Source organism: Electrophorus electricus, chromosome 8, assembly GCF_041902795.1.
Source record: "Electrophorus electricus isolate QZ-2024a chromosome 8, ASM4190279v1, whole genome shotgun sequence".
NCBI lineage: Eukaryota > Metazoa > Chordata > Actinopteri > Gymnotiformes > Gymnotidae > Electrophorus > Electrophorus electricus.
The window spans coordinates 31,973,736-31,996,147 of record NC_137504.1 but is presented as its reverse complement, the minus strand read 5'-3'; the positions used below and the strand labels follow the sequence as shown (position 1 = coordinate 31,996,147).

At 40.9% G+C, this 22,412-nt stretch overlaps 1 protein-coding gene across 1 annotated transcript; it reads left to right on the top strand.

The window, feature by feature from the left end:
- The first annotated feature begins 3,993 nt into the window (after positions 1–3,993).
- LOC118241525 (NACHT, LRR and PYD domains-containing protein 1-like) lies at positions 3,994–22,065 on the top strand. The gene is made up of 9 exons (XM_081719844.1): positions 3,994–4,019; positions 17,632–17,711; positions 18,764–18,840; positions 18,934–19,151; positions 19,523–19,776; positions 19,991–20,101; positions 20,214–20,370; positions 21,116–21,154; positions 21,557–22,065. Exons 1-9 carry the CDS (start codon positions 4,016–4,018, stop codon positions 21,826–21,828), a joined length of 1,212 nt encoding a protein of 403 aa, XP_081575970.1. The 5' UTR covers positions 3,994–4,015; the 3' UTR covers positions 21,829–22,065.
- The last annotated feature ends 347 nt before the right edge of the window (positions 22,066–22,412 follow it).

Sequence of the window (22,412 nt, the reverse complement as noted above, 5' to 3'; positions counted from 1 at the left end):
TATTTCTGTGCAGTCCTCATTACTCAGGCCCATGCAGCGTTCCTGTTCACTGCTCCTGAGTCTCGTCCACCACCTCAATTTTCCAGAGCGTTACACAAAACCATATGATGTCTAAAGATAGAGTGGCTCAGTGTGTGTAGATTGTAAATGACTTCACTATTCTCGTAAGATGTGTTCTGGAACAGATTTGCATTGTACACATTTTACTTGAAATATCCCTTCATTTTCCCCTTTAAGCCAGCCTGTGACGTTATGAGGAGAGGCAGGATGCGGTGACGAGGCACGATGACAGAAACACACTTTTATTCGTACGCACAAGCAAAAACACATGACAAACCCAAACGATAAATACATCTCACGAAGCACATTTCAAACACCAACAACACGTATTACAACACAGGAGACATATATACACTCAAGACGATTACACATAATACAGAACAGGTGGACGACACGAGAGGGCGTGGCAACAAAGATGAACATATACACACGAAGACGTTTGAGGAGGGGGCAGGGCCATAACGTGACACAGCCAAGGTACAGTAGCTTAAGTACCAAAGTCATGCTCAGTGGCCACCTGACTAGAGTCAAACATGAATGTGGATGGGGTAAAAAAGAATTTCCCACAGGTCCCAGTACTTGACACATTCATCACACATGCCTTTCTGAAAAGAAAATCAACTTCTTGGATGAAGGAATTAAATGCTTTTGATCTCATTCACTCTAAAACTGCAGTCCCACAGCCAGTTGAGCCCGTTGAGACCTGTACTCCAGCTCTGGAATTCCACATAAGGTTGAGAATTCCATGTGCGGTCTGTGTTCATGTTTGTTCCTTCTGTTCTATGCAGCAGAATCTCTGATATTAGGTTCCCAATGGGAACTGTCATTTCTTGGTGTCATAGCGTACTCCAGAAGGCTGTTGTGGATGTTACTCTGGTGCTTTCTGTTGATCTTCATGAAGTATTTTGGTACAGGAGTGCTTTTTTAGTTTCACCTGACCACCTGACCCATGATATGTAAGATCAGGACGTGACAGGAGGTGACATGATTTCTTTTTCTGGGAACACCGTCCCTGAATTCCAGAAAGACTAACAAACTTTGATATGAACTATTCAGCTGTTCACTGCTATTAAGTGGGTTGAGGTAAGATCTTAATGCTGCAAGGCTTTTTTGAAAACCAGGCCTGTGACGTTTTTCTGCTGTAGGTAGAACGGTCATCTATTGCTGCCTGGTGGTGTTGGTATGAAGTGCAGATATGAATCAGGTATTTCAATTATAAAAAAAACCCCAAAAACAACATTTTTATCATGGTTACTATTAAAGTAATCAGATATAGTATTTTGGGCCTTTCAGAAAACTTCATTCAAAATGTTATTTTGGGGGTAAATGTTTATTTCGTTTTACCAAATTTTGCTTCTGGTTCCCCTAGAATTTAATACCTTTGCCTTTAATTTACTGTGAGAATAGCGCCCCTTGCTGTTAACAGTGAATTTGAATCATGTGAGGTTATGTGGAGAGAGACTGCATCATTTTTTCAGCTTCTAGAACAATTAAGGCAGAAGAAGACTTTGGCACAAATGTTTGCTAATTTTAAGAATTTCTTAAAATTAGCAAAATGTTCTGCCAATGGATTAGGCTTTACACCATATAAACTGTACACAAGAAAAAAAACAACATCTTTAAATAAATTCACTGATGTGAGAATAATCTTGCAGCAGTCTCATAATGAAATAAATGAATTTATTGACTACATTTAAGCTGTGTTCTGTTTACTTGGAGTTTCCAGTTTGGTTTCTCATTTAAAAAAACCTGAGCGCAGAATAGTTTAGTTGCTACTGCAACATACAATGTGAAACAAGCCTGCTATGAAGTAAGTTTACTGGATATAAACCAGAGTTAACTGTGTGAACACTGGCCCAACCTGCCATGAGAAAAAATTAAAAACTTCTAGAGGATCAAAGTGATGTTACAGTTATAGGATTATAATTAATTATTATATAAAATTAGAGTGATTAGGTATTGCTTACACATTTTGATAACTGTCTTAATGAAGGTATTGTTCTTTGAATCACACTTTATTCAGGGTCATATGACACATGGTCTTAGATTCACCCTCAGTTCACCAACAAATTTATGGATTGGCCTGAATATTTATTTTTAATGGAAGTCGATGAACATAATGTAGAGCCTGTTATTTTTGCAGCCCTATGTTGGTTTGTTCAAAAAGTAGATTATTCAGATTACTTAGCGCTGACTTAGCAATGTTTCCAGCACATTTTTCTTCTGTTCATTATCTATACATTTGTTCAAGTTTCTCACAGTACCTCTCACCAACGACCTAACCATCACACAACCACAGTGGGGAAATTTGCTCATTAGCATCTCTACTTCCTGTGAAGGCGCCAGCCCAAACTTCCTGTGGAAAATCTTTCGCCTCCAGCCCAAACTTCCTGTGCAAAATCTACAAATGCACCACAGAGATCAGTGCGAGAAAAAAAGATTTGGTGTAAACACATACTTTTACTAAATTTAACGTACAAGAAGTATAGTTTGCTTGATTAAATTAGCAAATAATGCAATACAACAGACAAAACATACAGTACTAAAACAAACTTAAAATGTGTAAATGTGGTTATTTTTTAAATATGTGCAGGCCTATAAGGGATGAAGATGCACTGCTGCATCAAAGTGCATGTTGCTGACAGTTTGAATGGATATTGTATAATTACATTAAACACAATTAGTAATTTATTTAAATATCTTAATAAGCACTTTGCAAAATGTTTTCCTATGTTTCTCAGAGGTTTATCATAAGGCTTGAATGCCAGCTAAAAGAGCAATTATCACTAGTGCAATGTTTCAAATATGGAGCCAAAAAGACTCGCCCCGAATGAGACGTCATGAAGTGATTATATATGATCAAATCGACTGAGTATTGGACCGATGATTATGTGCACACCTTATAAAAGTAACAGCTGTTGCACGAGGTTAAGGATGAACTTTTGGGTGGAAGTGACTGCAAGAATGCAGGTGGGCACCAACAGAAAAGGTACTGGTATCAGGAGTCTGGCCTGCAAAAAAAACACATACACAGAAAATGATTTATAGAATACAATGTGAATGCTTTTACATTTTAGATTTATCTTGAATGCAGGGTACTATGACTACTTCTGACTTTCATCTCAGCTTCCAAGCAGCCAGGACTTTGCGGGCTTGAACTGACCTCAATACTGACAGCAAATCTGCTTCCTCAATAAACTTAAAATCATCATATGTCTCCACCCCAAGGGAATGTAAGGTCTTTTCTAGAATATCCTTCGTCATGTCTGGAAGGTTAGGGAAGTCCTCATTGATGGCAGTGTGTAACCATGTTTGCCGCAAGTCAGTCGTTTTTGGAATCATGGAAGATTGCTTATGAGTGTACACCTAAAAAGAAAAAGTGCCATTACATTGATATCATGTACATGTATATAAAAACCCTTTTTTTTGTTTTGTGATATCTTTCTAATATACTATTTGTGAATTTGTAGTATGGTTTCCACCACAGACCATGCTTACTTCAACAACACACTGTGTTTCAGTGGAATGAAATGGTGCCCAATAAGAATGTATGATGATAATGGGTAAAAATCTACCAAGTTGTTAATGTTAAGACTTTCCAGCCTTGAACTCTGTTTTTTCACAGAGTACAGATGGTATTCAGAATGAAAGTCAGCTTTACGTATATACATTACAAGGTACACAGATTAAAATAACAGGAAGTTCTCCATATTCCATGTGCTCATAATTTTTTGACACAAGAAAATGCCCTTTTTATTTGATGTATCCTTATACTGCACATCTATGGAAACAATAGTACTGTGTTCTGAAAAGACAAATTCTCTAACTGCATCTATCTGGATCTAGAAACCCATTGGTCTTAATGCATAAACTTCCTGATTCAAAGGCGGGTACTTTACCTAGAGCTACTGCCAGCTACATCATTTGCAGAGCAGCACCACAAGGACTCCAAATCATGGGTAAGGGATTTTCTTTTCAGATTTACGCTGGTAATGACATTTAGAGGTCAATTATATGCAGAGATAATAGGAGCAGTTACAGTTTTAATTGTAGTATAAGCAGAACATTCATATTTGTAGAACGCTTTCATAATTTTTTCCGCAAAAATGTAAAACTGTATATTGAATGTTTTGACAGATTGCATTACTTAAATTCGCTGATGCTTGAAAAATGTTTTAATGGAGTCTACACTGACTACATACTACAGCTAGAAAATAATAAAAATTGAAGTGTAAATTGTGTATTGGAAAATTGTGACAAGAACTACATAATTAGAAAAATCGGAACAAGCCACTAATTTGCATGTTTCCATTTTGTGATTCTGTAGTTCTTGATACAGATGTACTCGAGTCCAGTGTCAGTCTCAGTGACATTTGGACTCAGTCTTGTCTCGGTCATGGGGTAAAGTAGACTCGGAAATCGCTTTCTTGACCAGAGTCGACCGGGGTCAAGTTATCCGCGCCATCTGCTCACCGCAAACTAACGGTCTTTAGAGAGAAACGCAGTAGAGAGAAACGCAGACTTTCGTATTTCAAAACAGCTTTGTCGTAAACACATACTTTTACTGAATTTAAAGTAAAGGAAGTAGAGGTTACTTGATTAAATGAGCAAATAATGCAATACAACAAACATAAGACTTAAAGTACCGAAACAAACAAAAACGTGTAAATGTGCTTACTTTTTAAATATGTGCAGGCCTATATTGAATGAAGGTGCTCTGCTGCATGAAAGTACACGTTGCTGACACTTTGATTGGATATTGCATAATTACATGAAACACAATTAGTACCATATTTAAATCGCTTAATAAGCACTTTGTGAAATGGTTTCCTATATGTCTCCCAGAGGTTTATCATAAGGCTTGACTGCCAGCTAAAACAGGGATTATCACTAGTGCAATGTTTCAAATCTGGAGCCGAAGCTACAAGAAAAGACTAGCGCAGAGTGAGACGTCATGAAGTGATTATATATGATCATATCGACTGAGTACTGGACCGATGATTATGTGCGCACATGTTATAAAAGTAACATCTAACGCATGCACCTCTTTGTATATGGTCTGATTTAATGTTTGCATCCATTCTAATAGACAACATCGACCTATTTGAGGACTCCTAGGATTTGGTTGTGCCCAAACCATAAGGGAGGGGGGATTGGGGATGGCGGGTACATTTATAAATTGGAAAATTAAACGGCGTACAGGGGGTCCCATAAAATTTCAATTTACTCTGCGCGTCTCGCTCGATACATGGGCTATGTTACCGATGACCCGAATATTTTAACGCACTGAGATTTTTTTTTTGTAGCTGTGTTTGTCTTAGCATTTTGACCCACTAAAGAAAACTATAAGGAAAAGTACTTTTGATTCATCCGTTTAATTTTCCCTTCTTCCGTTGGTACGCTACGCTACATCATCATCAAATGCGTGTCTACACCAAAGCTCTTCAAGAAATATGAACGTCTGTTTTTTTGTTTAGGGAGTTTAGTTTGCCGTGACCAACGAAATACCGTACACTCTAAAAAAAAGTTGTTTTTAGGAAAAAATCCCGCGAGCTGTGGGTGGCAGAATAATTCTGTAAAAATACAGTAAACAACTTTACAGAACAATCTGTAAATTGTACATTTTAAAACTGTCGTAAATTTTGAACCAGTAAATCCAACAGCCATTTTTGCTAAATTACCATGATCACACTGTCATTAAAATAAAACATTTTGAATTAAAACAGTGAGAAGTTCTCAAAACTCCATGTGAATTGCGATCTTGCCAGTGCTACATGTGATGATTCTGTGTCTTCGTTAGCGAGCAGTTTGGGTACACTTCGCCAAAACGCTTGTTCCCGCAATAATAAAGTAGTCAGAAACAAACTCTAGTGCTCCGTGATTTGCCGATTCAGAGCTCATATAATTTAAAAAGTAAAAATACATGCCTTTATTTTTGCGGGAATGGAAATTGTACACTGAAAATCATTATTTTAAAGATGGTCTTAAAGCACTATAAATATGACCAAATGACATTATTTTGTAATGAAAACACAGAAACGTTTTTTCTGTAGCAACAATTAACAATTAATATGATGCAAATATAAAGAACTAAGGAAAAGCATTGAAATTATAATTCCATTCAATTTCTATGCTGTGATGGGCAGACAAAATAACATATTTGTTAATGTCTTAATATTTATTGACCTAATAATACATCATAAATAAGTCATTCATCCGTATAAGTATTAGCAACATACTCCATGTTCACTGCAGTCACCTGCACTTATTTTATTTTGTACAATGAACATAAATAGGAAAGTGTTAACATTTCAAACTCAACATTGTCAGGATGGAATTTTAATTGTATTGTATTGCTCTTTGTATAACAGGCTTTATTTGATTTTAAACTACAGCAATCAGTAGATACTATAAATAAATATTCTTCTTTTAACATATGCTTCCTTGAAAATTAACAGTTGTGTTTTGTTTAGTATTTTACTATAGTATATTGTAATTTACACATTGTTTCATTGTGTATCTATTTACACTTTTAAATGTCATGATTTTACAACAGTTTACTGTTAATTTCACAGACATTTTTTAGAGTGTAGCATTATATTTAAAGTGCGGATGACTAGACCTCGGTGGTTGGGAGGGCAATTTCCCAGCCTGGAGTAATTAGAATCTAATTTATTTAATATAGGCAATCAATTCCACCAGACTAAAAAGGCATTTCTACTCATGCTTAAATATGAAATACTATGGTGGCTCTTTTTAAGGAGTGTATCACTGTAAGAGTCCACAAGCTCTACCTTTGTATACCGGTTCTACCTCCATTCAATTGATAGAGATGGATGGTGGTGGTAAGATGCTCCTTTTAAAGTTCACTACCAGTTCTCCTACTGACATTTGAGTTGTAGGTAGTTCTCCTTAGACTACTCAACAAAACCCTTCATAAGACACTGTTGTTGTTTTTCATCCTTGTCCCCTGTAACATTGTGACGATGCAAGGATAAGCAGGAACCGGGGATGAGGCACGATGACACACACTTTTAATTTGACAAACATGCAAAACGTACAACAAATCTCACATGCGATGCACATCTCAAACACCAATACACGTATTACAACACCGGAGACATATATACACCCAAGACGATTACACCTACACATAGGTGGATGATACGAGAGGGCATGGCAACACAGACGAACACACACACCTAGACATTTGAGTAGGGGGCGGGGCCATAACGTGACAGAGCCCTCCCCTTCAAGGGCGCGACTCCCGGCGTGCCAGCCTAACGGGCTGCCGACCCTAGACCCACACCAAACAGCGAGGCCAGAGGACCGGACCGGGCAGTCCACCACGGGCCAGTGCGAGCCGCAGCGCGCTGGGAAGTACCGGGACTAGTACGATGACAGATACAGGAACGTACACACTAATGGGGATTGACATAGACGCAGAAGGGAACAAAGTGTTTGGCATATTAAAGGTAATGGGGACAAGCACTACACCACACATATTAAATAGTCCTGGGAAGAGTGGGGGAACCCCAGCTGTTGGCTGGGTCGGATGCCATACAGCCTGCGGGGGGGAGTTCATTGCCGGCTTGGTTTGCGGTGGCTGTCCTGGCCCTGGCACATGCGCATAGGAGAGCGTCCCGGCTGTGTTGCTTATTTGCGGGGCAGTCCACGGTGTCGCTGCCTTTTTTCCTCCCCTAATCTTAGGCGGTCGGCAGCTGTGCTCTGGCAGTCGCCTGTGGATGCTTGCTTGTTCCAGAGCTCATTGGTATGGGCAGAGCCTTGAGTGCTGGGGGCTCATCTTCCTTTGAGCTCATGACATCGTTCGGAGGGGGAGGTTTCCCCTTAGATGCTTCCTCCATCTCCATCAACGGGTCCTCCTCGTGATCGGACCCCTTGTGCGACTCTAGAGTGACCACACTGCACCCCCCTTTTCTCTCCATACTCTGCGTAGCCCTCTGCAAGGTCCAAATAGGACCCAGCGGATTCCGCCTCTGAATACCGGCCATCATGATCAGGCTGGTCTCCATAGGACCCAGCGGAGTCCGCCTCTGCGTGCTGGTCTTCTTGTCAGGCTGGTCTTCGTAGGACCCAGTGGAGTCCGACCCTGGACCTCGCTCAGGATCCCCCAACCCGTCCAGCGGGTCCCTCCTCCACTGCAGAACCATGGGGCGACGGTCTCTCAGTGGTATTGTAGGAGTCCACATCATCCGACTCCAAGGAATGGAAATCATTATACCAGTCCTGGTAGTCTGATGTAATTATATGTGACTCCCCTTCTTCCGCACCTGAACCACACACAGCTGGGCCATGCTCCCCTACTGCGGGCATCCAGAGGGTACCCAAGAACACAGAGGGCTTCCCTGCATAAGCTGTGGAAGCACATTTGCTTCCCTTCTTCCATTTCTTCTGTCCCTTCCCAGGCATCCTTCTGTAGTTGGTTTTTCTGTGACGATGTGAGGATAAACATGATGCAAAGATGAGGCACAATGAAACTCACTTTTATTTTTACAAACATGCAAAACATACAACAAAGTTCAAACGCTATTCACATCTCAAACACCAACACACGTACTACGACACACGAGACATATATACACCCAAGACGATTACACAACACGGAACAGGTGGATGACACAAGAGGGCGTAGCAACATAGATGAACACACACACACCTAGATGTTTGAGAAGGGGGCAGGGCCATAACGTGACAAACACATTTGAGAATAAATGCTTTTGCTTTGTTTTTTGAAATATTAACATTACTTGAGAAGAAAGTTGGATATTCTTTTTTGCTTGCTGTTGCTTGCCATGGAATGCAGCTTGCCGTTGCTTACCATGGATGTAGCTTCCTGGTGTGGGAGGAGTCTCTTCAATAAATAATGAAAACCCAAAGAATATGATACTCACCATATTCTCATGTGAGTAAATAAACTGGCCTCATATAAAATATCTGCAGCTGCATTATGAAACTCAACTCTAGGATTTGCGCAGTCTAGCTCGCTCAATGACATCAATATACGTTGTAGTTGATAGCAATGTGCACGTCTGGATGTAGGAAGCTGTGGACTTAAATGAATAAACACAACCAAGGCACAGGTGATGGTGATCAATAATCGGCATATTATGGACAAGGTAGGTGTGGTTATTCTGTGTGTGTGTGTGTGTGTGTGTGTGTGTGTGTGTGTGTGTGTGTGTGTGTGTGTGTGTGTGTGTGTGTGTGTGTGTGTGTGTGTGTGTGTGTGTGTGTGTGTGTGTGTGTGTATATGTCAGTGGGTGTGTCCCTCTGGGTGAGTGCCGGCGTACCATGACACCCACTCACATGGGCTCATTCAGGCCCCTTTTATGAAGCGCCTTTGCTTTTTCCCCTCTGGGCCTATTGATCAGAAACTCAAAGGTACAAGGGTAATTGGTGACATAGTCCAGGCTGGTGATATCCTCTTGTTTCAGCAGATCAGAAGTAAGTTTAATATTCCCAAGTCTTTCTTCAGAAGCAAAGGTTTCGTATGAGCAAAGTTAAAGCTGCTAACGGCTTTACTGTCTCTCCCGTTGAGCTGCTTTAAAGGCCACAAAAGAAGTACAATTTGTAATGAAAAGGTTGTACATTGAGTTCTGCAATGCCAGTGTGAATAATGTGTATTCTATAACTAAAAGGTTGTGGGGAGAAGAGTTTGGTTCTACCACTGATTTATCAGACTGCGGAGTTAACCTATATGTGAACAGCCCACTCATATTACAGCAAGTAACTTCGTTTGGGAGAGGCAATTCAACATTTTTCACCAGCTGTTTATTGCTACAGAATCTAGGCATAGGATGAATTCAAATTTGTGCAAATGTTATTATAATTCTTTCCTTGTTTGTGGGTCTGTCTGCAGATACAGGAATTGTGGTATGAGGTCAGGAATTCTCTTAATTTATGGGTTTACAGTCTATGTGTTAGTTCTTAATTTTTTAGGTAAACATTTACTGCATTTATTTGATTTTTATTTTTTGCATTGTATTCAAAAATGCTTTTGTGTCTTTGGAGTATTAGTATTATCCTGTTTGAGGCTTTTCATTCAACTCTGAAAGACAATTTTATTTATTTATTCTATAATAAATAGAACGGACACGCAGATGGGCACAGGGGTAGAAACAAGGGAAAAATAGGAACGGCCACAGTCAATACAACAGGGGCAACATGATGGACAAAAGCAGGTCATTGGATGACAGGTGAAGCTGGTTCTCAGGCAAGGTGAGGAGAAGGGCCCAGGTTTGTATCATAGAGCCGGTATGGAGACGAAGTAAGGCGAGGAACGGCCACAGAATCACGGGTGATGCAAGGAGCTGGGACCGGGAATGACACATGATAAAGAACAAACACCAGACACAGACCTAGAACATGAAGATGAGGCAAACAATATGTACACAGGAGACCCAAACAGATGACGGACTGAACCAGGACAGGAAACAGAACCAGAGGACACTGAGGAAGCCGATATGGACACAGAAACCTGAGGGACACAAGGATTAGACAAAGAAGTAGGGACAGGTCCAGGGGCAGGACTACAGACAGGCACTGGAGACGGGGCAGGACTGCGGTCCTGGAATGTGACAAGACCAGGGATACATATGGGACTTGGGGCTAAACTACAGACAGGTATCAGTGTTGGGACAGACTGAGGGACAGAAGTAGGACGGGTAAAGGAGTAGGACCAGTAACATGGCCTGAACAGGAGGTGGGTACAGAGACAAGAGAGGAGAGGAGAAACATGAGTAGGAGGTATATTAAGTATTTCCAATGCAACTGACACAGGCACAGGAACAAAATAGACAATAGGCATGGGTACAGGTACTGGGACGGGAAAGGGAACACTAATGCCACAAGGTAGTGTAACGAACTTCACCATGGTAACCATGGCATAGATTTATGGATAGGAACATGAACAAAACCAGGAACAGGATAAGGCAAAACAGGAGCTGAAGAAACCATAGAAGCAGCTATTAGGGACATAGGGGAGTCTGGAGGAGCAACCACAAGGACGGGCGTGGCACAAGGCGTGGGGACAGGTAGAGTGGCTTCATCCACTGGATGAACAGCAACTGACAGGGTGACAATCTCTGTGCTGGAAACATGGACTGGCAGATCAGTGTCCTTTGCACCCAGAACAGAGTCTACCCTGGGAACAGCAGGTCTGGGAGGTCCAGATTCTTAGCCACAGGAACTGACCTGGGAACAGGACGGGCGGCATCTCTCAAGCCGAGAACAGGAAATGGATCAAGAGCAGGCTGAGTGGTGTCTTCCATTGCGGGGACAGGAAGTGGCCCTGCATGCTGGGAACAGGAACAGGCTGTGTGGCCTCACTCACACTGGGAACTGGAACAGGAGCAGGAGCAGGCTGGTCCTGCTCGTGTTCCAGTTCCCAGTGTCTTTCACGTCAGGAATGGGAACATGAGCAGATTGCGTGGCATCTTCCATGCCGGGAACAGGAACATGAGCAGGGTGGGTGGTGTTTGCCCCACTGGAGACTGGAGCTGGCAGGGTGTCTGAGAGGGTTGTAGCTACAGAAGGCTGGATAGGTGAGGCTTCAGCAAATCGTGCAGTTAACAACTGGAAGAACCCTTCCACAGTCCTAGCCTCTTGAGCTCTGTGCTGGAGTATTATCTCAGCCCACTCTAGTGCTTTACCCTGAAGAAATGTTCTCAATAACAGTACTTTCACTAGTTCTGGGGGATTAGGGCAGGTCAACAAAACACAGGACTTAAACAACGAAAACAATTAAGGACTAACCAGACACAGGTGAACATATGAACAGCAAAAACCAGAACAAAGAGTGGAATTGAGGATCAGGTGAAGGTGTGACAGGTATGGAAACAACAGACGAGTGGCAGAGAAAATGAAACCAAGGAACAGAACAACAAGGAAGTAAAGGAAAGCAGACATGCCAGGGAAACCATGGAAACAGGGATGCCAGGAGGGTGGCCAATTGTGACAGTAGCTAGACCATTTTTAACAATTTAACATGGACATGTAAACAGTTTATTTTGAAAAAGAACATTTCTTGTTCACATTGAGACATGGCTAGTCTGCTTCTTCTTCGACTTCATCAACAATAATAAGTCATTTTGCTTGTGTTTAAAGTGCACCAATTCAAAAAAGTTTTATACAAATTGGCATGAAATATAAAGTGTGAAGAGTGTGATGCATTTAGATTTAGGAAGGTTTTCTTTATTCACTTAATTTTAGCTGTTCATATGTGATGATGAATGAAAAAGCAATGGACTGCAGCTCCAAAAGCAAACAATTTGTTCCTATGACATCACCTTTCAAGTGTGCCCTGAAAGCTAGCTGCATCATCACCAAACATTTTGCATGGAGTAAGAAATCTTTTATAATGACTGAGGAATTGGCTGCCATAGTTTTGTGCTGTGAGATGATCGAAGAAACCACAGCAAACAAATTACATAAAGACCAGCACACGAATGATGGCATAAAATGGATTGCTGACATAGCCAGCTTTTTGACAGAAAAAAAACTATTTTACACGAAACGCTGAGTATTGTTTCAGGAAACAAACAGCAACTCTGAGACAGATTTTGTCCAAACCGAAAGAACAAGCGGAAACAAGTCAGAGGACAAATGTCATATATAAGATTCAATGCAACAACTGTGAAAAGAATTACACTGGACAAACAGGAAGGAGGTTGTCAACTAGAATACATGAGCAGTACCTGGCTATTAAAAGACACAACCTGCTATCTCTCATGTCCATTCACAGACCATGAGGGACACAAATGTGACCTCAACACAGCAAATATCATGACCCAGTCAAAATCGAGAAGAGAACGGGAATTGCTTGAGGCCTGGTCCTTGACAGAAAAATCAATAAATAGACATATTGCTATTGATCCACTCTACCAGCCATGTCTTCCCAAATGAAATATGACTCTAAGAGGAGACCGGTTTTACTGGCCACAACACCTTGATGTAATGGAATTCTATAGCGCATGTCCCGAATGCCAGTTAACAGCACCACAGAGAAAATCAGAGTGTCCATGATAAACCTACCTATTGTGGATGTACCATGCTCACAAATTACCATTGATATATTAGGGCTTTTACTAAGAAGTAGGGGAAGAAACTGCTATATCCTGGTAATTTGTGATAATGTGACATAATATCCGTAAACCTTTCCCCCAAGAAAAGTGAAGACACGTCAGCTTGTTAATGCTTTTATACAGGTAATTTCCATGGTGGGGATCCCAAGGGAAATATTTATAGACCAGGGTACAAACTTCACATCCAAGCAATTCAAGGAAGCTTTTTGATTTATTAGGCATAATAGGAATCAGGATCATTACTACCAACCATAAAATGATGGGTAGTAGTGAAATGTATGCTCACATAGATTGTTTCAGAAATTACTGATTATCAGAACACATGGCTCCCATACTTGGTTTTGAATACCAAGAGGTGTTTCATGCATCTGTGAGGTTTTGAACCTGTTAGCTTTTTTATGGAAGAAAAGTGGGCTGACCACTGGATGTTCTTAAGGAAGCATGGGAAAGACAAATCCATATCAGAAACCAAATGTCCTTGTGCCACATGCTAAACATGAAAGAAAACATGATGAATTTGATGGCGGTCCATGTGAACATGAGAAGGTCCATCATTATGAGAAAGAGTGGTATGACAAAGCAGCAAGAGACAGAGAGCTAATGTTGAGTGACAAAGCACTTGTTCTCCTGCCCATTTTAGATGCTTGCTTGTTAGCAAAGTGGCTGGGGCCAAATGAAGTTGTCAAGCAAATCAGACAGATGTCATTTGAAATATTTGAAGTATGACATGGTTGAAGCACATTCAGCCAGTTGGTATTGTTCTTCAAAGATTCATTTACACAGAGTTGACAGCCAACCCAACCAAATGCAAGCTGGCAAGGGGCACAGTCTCTTAACTGGGCTATATCCTGGGAGGCAGAGTCATATACCCCCACGTCAACAAGGTAGAAGTGGTCATACATTTACTGCTTGGAATTTTAATCTTCCATAGGGTTTAATGTAATATTTTAGCACTAACAAACTTGACTGGTATAAACAGTGATTCCTTTTGTTACAAGAGCCATAACAGCACTTCAGTATAGAAGGGCTAACTATAAAGTTAAATAAGCTTACATTTGTACCTCATACAGGTTCATACAGTAACAAAAATATTACTGAACTAAGACACAACAATACCGATGTGTAAGTAATTTATAGTTTATATTGTCAAATTGAATGTAATGTTGAGATCTGTCAAGGAAGTAGGATGCTGAGGCAAGTCTCCGTCATTGACAAAAAAGACTTTTATTAAAACAGAAACAAAACAAAATATGAACAAGGACAAACGACACTAAACTAAATGACACTGCAAACAGAACAACTGGAAATACTTCTTTATAAGCATGGCATGGGGTCAAACACAGACAAACACTACTGACAACACAGGGACTTAAATATACAACTAAACAAGGGCTGTGACAAGGGACTGGTGATACGAATGAGTAACTAACAGGAAGGGGGCAAGCTAAAGAGGGAACACACACACACACACACACACACACACACACAAGATGATGTAAACATAAAAGCCATGTGTTGAGAGGCTATGTGGGCTTAGGAGGAGGGGTCAAGGAGGGAATCATTATAGTAACCATTACAGAGCAACAACAGGCATGGGAACTTACACACTAATGGGAAGAATACAGGGAATGTTAGGTCAACTGACTACCATGGGCTTGGGTGCTAGACACCTCCACTTTCCTGGAGGTCTTGTGGGGGGACACGCAGATTCTGGAGTGGTGCGTGCCAGATGTCACTTGCACCGTCTTGGAGATCTTGAGAAGGAGTGCATGGTCTCTGGAACTATGTGCACCTTTTGGGATTAGAGGGTGGGAGTAGAGGGTCAAGTTTTATATGGATGTATGTGTATGTACACCATGTACAATTCCAGTTTACAAATTTACAGATTTACAGTCACATGGTGTTGGTGGTCTCCACAGTTTATCAGTTGCCCTGATTCAGGGCCCGAATGGCCTGTGGGAAGAAGCTCCTCTTCAGTCTCTCTGTATTGGTCTTCAGGGAGTGAAAGCGTTTCTCTTTCTTCTAGAAAGAGAAGAGGCTATTGTTGGGATGGGTGGGGTCCTTCACATTCCTCCTGGTCTTGGTCTGGCATGACTTGTAATAGATGGTCTGCAAGTCAGGAAGTTCCGTATGAGTGATGGGCCCTGCTGAACGCACCACCCTCTGGAGTGCTTGTCTGTCCTGCTTGGTGCTGTTCCCAAACCAGACTGTGATGTTCCCCGTGAGGATGCTCTAGATAGTGCAGGTGTAGAAGTTCCGCAGTACCTCGGAGGGCAGTCTGAAGTCTCTTAGGCATCTGAGGTGGTAAAGACGCTGACGAGCCTTCTTTGCCAGGGAGTTGGTGTGGCGGGACCAGGACAGGTCCTGCAAGATGTGAACTCCAAGGTACCTGAAACTGTCTACTCTCTCCACCATGGTTCCATTGATCCTCACAGGTTGGTAGTGCTGCTCCTGCTTCTTGCTGCAGTGCACAATCAACTCCTTTGTCTTGCTGACATTTAGGAGGAGATTATTTCCCTGGCACCAGTTTTCCAGGTGTTTAATCTCCTCCCGGTAGGTCCTCTCATCGTTGTCCGAGATCAGGCCCATGATGACGGTATTGTCAGCAAACCTGACAATGATAGTGGAGCTAGAAGTGGCTGCGCAGTCGGAGACGTACAGTGAGTAGAGCAAGGGGCTTAGGACACAACTCTGAGGAGCTCCAATGCTAAGGGTGAGGGTGGATGAGACACAGTTGCCCACCCCTACTGATTGTGGTCTGCCTGTTAGAAAGACGGAGATCCAGTCGCACAGGGATGTATGCAGTCCTAGATCCTCCAACTTAGTAGTGAGTAGGGAGGGGATGATTGTGTTAAATGCTGAACTGTAGTCGACAAACAGCATTTTAACATAATTACCCCTCCCTTTGTCCAGGTGGGTCAGTGTGGTGTGGAGCAGATGTGCAATTGCGTCATCAGTGGAGCGGTTGTGGCGGTATGCAAACTGCAGTGGGTCCATGGAGGCTTGCAGTGAAGAGGTGATGAAGCCTCTGACTAGCTTTTCAAAGCACTTCATCAGGACTGATGTGAGGGCAACAGGGTGGCAGTCATTGAGGCCGGAGGGTCGAGGTTTCTTTGGGACGGGGATGATGGTGGATCTCTTGAAGCTGGATGGGATGATACCGAGCGTCAGGGAGAGATTGAAGATGTCGGTGAATACCGGGGCTAGCTCGTCTGCGCAGGCTTTGATGACTCTCCCGCAGATACTGTCTGGTCGTACTGGTATTCACTCTTTTAAACACTCTCCTCACTTCACTCTCTGTGACGATGAGAGGACGCTGTTCTATGGTGGGCTCTGCACATGTTCCGTTGGCTGCGCCGATAGCACCATTTGCATTGTTAGCGCTAGCGCTGTTAGCATTAGCACTGCTAGATGTAGCCTCGAAGCGAGCGAAGAATCTCTATGCACCCCTGTTTTTCTTTTTCCTCAGTTTGGACAGAGCACTCTCAACCATTTCACTGCGAGTTATATTGTGTATGACTATGTATGTGACAAATAAACCAAACTTGAACTTAAACTTGAGAATGTGTTTAGCTCGTTTGCCAGAGACACACCCACACTCATCAGTTGGGTGGGTGGGCTCCTGTAGTCCGTGATCATCCGTAGTCCCTGCCACAGGGATCTAGAGACACTCTGCTGGAACTGTGTCTCTAGTTTCCTCCCGTAGCGCCGCTTCACCTCCCTCACCGCACTCCGTATGCTGCAGACTTGTACTCGTCCAGATGGCAGATTCCCTCCCAAAGTATGCATCCATCATATTAGCAAATGCCTGAGCGGCACATCTCTTGTCATATTCTGCCTGCTCAGTTTTCTCGGGCAGCAGCGCCAGGTACTTAACCCCCACCCGCAGACCTTCTAGTGAAGAGGAGACTCAGTTCATTCCTTGATGGTTGGTGTAACTTTGAGAAGTGTCAAGGAGGGGACAATTACATTAAATAAAAACCAAAGTACATAAAATGTATAGTTAACTGATAATTGTCACTCATCAGTCACCAATCAGCCAACGATACATCAATAGCAATCATGTGCACTTTAAAGTCAGTTTTAAAGCAGTTTCACCTTTACCTACAAGAACAGAATATGTACTACAGGAGCTGTGGGAGCCTTGTAAAACTTATAAACTTTTGGGACAAAATACCCCAATAGTTTGTATGTCTGAATGACAAAAAAGCGCTAGAAATGTATCTGATTTTTTCCAAAGATGGTGCTCCATAGTGCTCAGTTAGGACTGTTGGTAAAATTGTCCATTAAGGTGGTGTTCATGAGGCTCTCTCACACATCTAGATAAGGCCTTCATAACAGATGAGATATACCTACATGAACATTTTAAATTGTTAATTCCAACAGGTGATGATGAACAATGCAACAAATTGTCTCTTAGAAAAAAATTATTAATATTAGTGTATTTTGTTTGCTTTTGCATTTCACATAGCGGAGAAAATTTCTGAAGATAATGGGACTTCTACAATGGGCACTTGCTCATCATCAACGCAACTCTCTGGCACTGGAAATGTAAGAATTACTTTTAACAAAGCAAGTTAGAGGGCAACTCTCCCAGAACTCTACATTGAGAAACGTTTGGTATTAGATGACTTGTAATAAGTTTCTTATCAGAGCTATAGAAACCGAAAACTTGACATTGCTAGCAGTGCTATAGGTTGTTAGATGAGCATAAATAATCAACTTATGATGAAGAGACAATATATATGCACCATTTTAACCTAGAGAATTATTTAAAATGCTATAAAGTCATTATGCTTATTTGAATCTGATCCTACCTAAGCCATCCAAATATTTTTTTTCATAATTTTGTACAGTCCTGTTTAGCTTTTAAAAGGTGTTTCTGGTTAGTTCTCGTTTGGGCTCGCTCTATGTGGTTCTGTTTGTTTCTATCTCTCGCGTTTATTGTGTTTTTGGTCAGAATCCGTTTGTCCTAGATTCTCGCGCCTCTGCGTTTAGTTAGATCTCGTTTATCCTCGTGCATATGTGTTTAGTTATCTCCAGTTTAATCCCCCTTCTCATTCCTCACCCTGCGTTCACATATATGTTGTCTCCACGCGCTCTGTTTAGATATCTTTGCGATCTATGTTGCTTTACTTGTCTAGTTCCGCTACCTGTATCTTCGTTGCGAATGTTGTTTGTTCATCTTACGTAGCCCGGTTCTGTTATCCCCGCTTGTCCAAGTCTTTGTGTTCATAGTTGTGTTTATCATTGTTGCTCTCAGTAAGTCTTTCTTTGTGTGTGTATATACTTTGTTGCCTAAGTCTCGCCCTCACCCTATTAGCCTGTTCCTCTTATCATTGTACATCCTTGGTTCTAGTCGGTATTGTTAGTCTATGTTTGTTAATAAAAGCATTACTTGATTATATCCCATCCGTCCCTTGTGGCTTCCCAGAGTACTTTAGTTTCGTATAAACGGAGCACTTCGCAAGTGTGTTCGCTCAACACCCTCCCATCCCGCGTTACAAATATACATACATTCACAGTTCAGTTTATGTGAGTTCAGCAAATGGAAAAATCCAGTCCAGTGTACTTTTTTAATCTACTGTTATTCACTTTAATAGGCCTCAACAGAAAGTAAAGTTTTCATTCCTAAAATGAAAGAAATCCATTTAGAGGGCATGCCTACGTCTACATACAGGTACTATTTGTTTATTACAGTTTTTACCATAACACAAACTGTTTAGCTGTGATATTCAACATGTGTTTGTATTCTGGGTTTTCTGACCTACAGCTTTCTGTGCCCTCATGCTGGTCAGTTCCAGTGTAAAATCACCAACATTGTGTTTGAGATGGAGGAGAAAGGGGAGGTGCAGTACAGAATCGTCTCCTGGGATACCCATCTCTTGGATGGCTTGGGTCACATGCAGCCTGCAGGACCCCTGTATGAAATAGACTGCTGTGAAGGTTCAGTCAGTCATCTACACCTGCCACACTGTGAGACAGTCTATGGTACAAAAAAAATCTTTATTTTTGGTGCATTTATTATTAAGATTTTTATTCTCCTATACTCAACCTGTATTTAGATTAATAATATTGCTGGAGTTGTATATTCAGCTGAATGCTATCAGTGTTCTTCACATTTGCCTGATCTGAACAAAACTGTTTTTTACCCTTTATGTAGGTTTAGTGTTCATGTGCGTTGAAGTTGGAAAATGATAATGATTTTTAAATTGTTAAAAATGATTTCTGAATTGTCAGCTTGTTGAAAAATCATCCCTTTGGTGGAATTTTCCTGCCTGATAGTTTAACCACTACTTGAAGACAATTCATGTTTAGATACTGTCTCTGAATAGGCTGTAATGTTTTCCTCTTGTTTACAGAAGAAAATCAGATGGAACTCACTGTGGCAAATTTTATTAATAAGGTAGAGACCTTAAAGCCACTGAAAGTGACAAACACACATGTGATTATTAGAATTCAGGATCACACCCTCTTTGGCCTCCTCAAAAACATGATCCATTACTCCAGCCCCATCAGTGCTCAAGTGTTGCTCTTCTATAAAGAAATGACTATTGAGAAAATCAGGAATAAACTGGACATACACTTGTTGCCAGGAAACGTACCAGCTGAAGAGGTAATCAGTATTTGTTAATGTAGTCATGAACAATATGTGACAGTGACTCCCCCTTGCTGGTGGTAGCCTCCTTAGTAATGAAAAGCAGTTGCACCTAGTGAATATCAGTGAATTGACCACCATGGAAGTAACTGTGGCGATCAGTTTTAGTGCGTTATGTAAATAGGAAATTTTATGTACCCCAGTGGCAAACATCCTGACACTTGTTATATAGGTGCAGAAAAAGCATGAAGGCAGTACATATTTTGAAACCAGCTCCAGATGCCAGCTGATTCCTGGTAGAAAATACAAAGCATCATGTGATCCATATGTACCCCAGCCAAAGGTAAACTACAACCTGAGCAATCTGATCAAAATGGATGAAACATTTGAAAGGTCTACAGTTGTCCTGTTTTCACACAGTTAACTTCTCTTCAAATGTTAATTTCCTTTTGAAGCATGCAGAGTTTGACAGTCACTATGGCCCCAACCATCACCCCACTTTTGTGGTCTTCTCTGAGGCTGACGTTGTTACAGTGAGTGTTTTAGATGAAGATGGAATGGAGGTGTGGGAGCCACATCAGGTCTTTATGATAAGTGAAAAAATGGAGAAATGTAAGTTGGATTTCTTTTACAAAGTTATTAACCGAATTCTCTAGTTTGTACTTCTTAGTGAGACGCTGCGTTAAAGGCATGATCATTATTAACCTCCCCCAGTTAACTAGTCACACTTCTCAGATGCATTTCAACCCAAGGTTTTGGTGAAAGATAGATGGAAAAATTAGCACTGGTACAAGACATTTTATAGTGTACAAGAAAAGGTAGATTTATTTCAATATGGTCAGTATGTATACTGTATATTCAAGTCCATTGCTGTAACAGTTATCGGAAGCTGTATATGTTCCGGTCTGCTTTTTAAAAATTTAAGTTAGTTTGGATTTTGAATAAGCTTTCTGTAGTTATTTGTTATTTGAACTCCATGTATGTCAGAGCCTTACTAGGAATGGCAGCTGTTGAAAAATAATTTCACCAGCTGTAAATAGTGTAAATGTTAAAATCTATAGATTTTTAAACTTTGTATGTGCTTCATGTTTCTGTTGGTACTACAGTTACATTAAAACTGTTGACATGCTGCAAGGAGCATGCATATTCAATACTTTTTTATTTTATTTTTTAAAATCTTGGCCTACAAACATAGGGCTGGTTTTCCCAGATATATTAATTAAGCTTGGGATAAATTGCAGTGCCAAAGGTTCACTACTGGCTCTTCTTTCGGTCAATGTGTAGACTTAATCTGTGTCTAGGAAACTAGCCTATAGTGTTTCGGACATTCAACAAGATGCTCTCTGTGTCACTCTAGGTCAGATTGCAGAGAAAACCCCACTCAAAATGCCAGCAGGTATGATGCTTCTTAATAAACTACAGGAATAAATAAACTAAACAAACTACTTGGTATAAATTAGGACCATCTGAGACTGTAACTGTCAGGTTGTCTCTTTGCTGGGAGTTTCTCAGTATTATTGAGTCTCAAACTCATAGTTAAAACTGATAGTTACCAAGATACAAATTACTGTCTAGTATTTTTTATGTGCAAACTAGTCTTCTCTAGACTTTCTAGTCTGCAGCCTATAGTTGTCATTATTTGCAGGCAACAATCAGAGCAATAAGCTGAGTCCATGTAAGTTAGGAACATTTAGTTTTCAGGCCAGTATAATGTTAATAAATGGGATTTGACTTATGATGTCTTTAGAATAAAGTTTAATCTGTACACATGAATGTGACTTGGGCCTTTGTGTTTCAGAAGTACACTTTGTGGATAAATACATGGACAAGCTCATCGGTCGAGTCACCTCAGTAATGGAGATAGCAGACTGTCTGCAAAGCAAAAACATGATTACTGATGAAACATATGACAAAATACACACTGAAAAAACCCCACAGGAGCAAATGAGGATCTTAAACCAAGCACTTAGGTCAGGAGGCCAAAACATGAAAGATGAATTCTATAAAATACTTAAAGAGAAGCAGCCGTTCTTAATAAAAGATCTGGAGTCTGAACCCAGCAAGGTGTAATCAAATATTTCATTAGAAGCTTTAACCATTTGGGACTGGCTGCCTTTGTAACCAAGTACAGAGATGTTCAATAGAGTTAGATAACCTACATGCCATTATTAATACTTACAATTGCTTAAAACAAATGTCAATGTTTATAGTGTGAAAGCAGAATTTTTGAATTATTATTTTGAAGTAGACATGAGTTTATTATAATGAAATGTGTTAAAAAAAAAGAAATGCAGTGATACTGCAAAAACTAATTCTATAACATACAATCTAATAATAAATGGATTTTACTTTTAATAAGTGGTTTTATTTCATGTTTGAAGATACTGATCACCATTAGCCACTAATGTATCCCATAACAGTGTAAGGTGGGCTTGAAAGCAGGTCAGCTAGGTGACGACACCAATAGCCTACTGGAAAAGCAACCACGCTCTAACAATGGTGGGCCCGTGTGCAAAACAGTTAGATCTTGGATCAGGTAAAACAAAAGGAAAAAAAAGCTAAACACCACACCCAGCGTGGAAAAAGGGAGAACAAAGGATGCCACATGAAGAAATGGTAACCCCGATGCACTGTGGAAAACCAAACTAAAACTT

Excerpts from the sequence above, each read along its gene's own strand:
- LOC118241525 (XM_081719844.1), top strand. Across the intron at positions 17,712-18,763 it reads AACTCTCTGGCACTGGAAAT|GCCTCAACAGAAAGTAAAGT; the intron begins GTAAGAATTACT and ends TCACTTTAATAG. Across the intron at positions 19,152-19,522 it reads ACACTGTGAGACAGTCTATG|AAGAAAATCAGATGGAACTC; the intron begins GTACAAAAAAAA and ends TCTTGTTTACAG.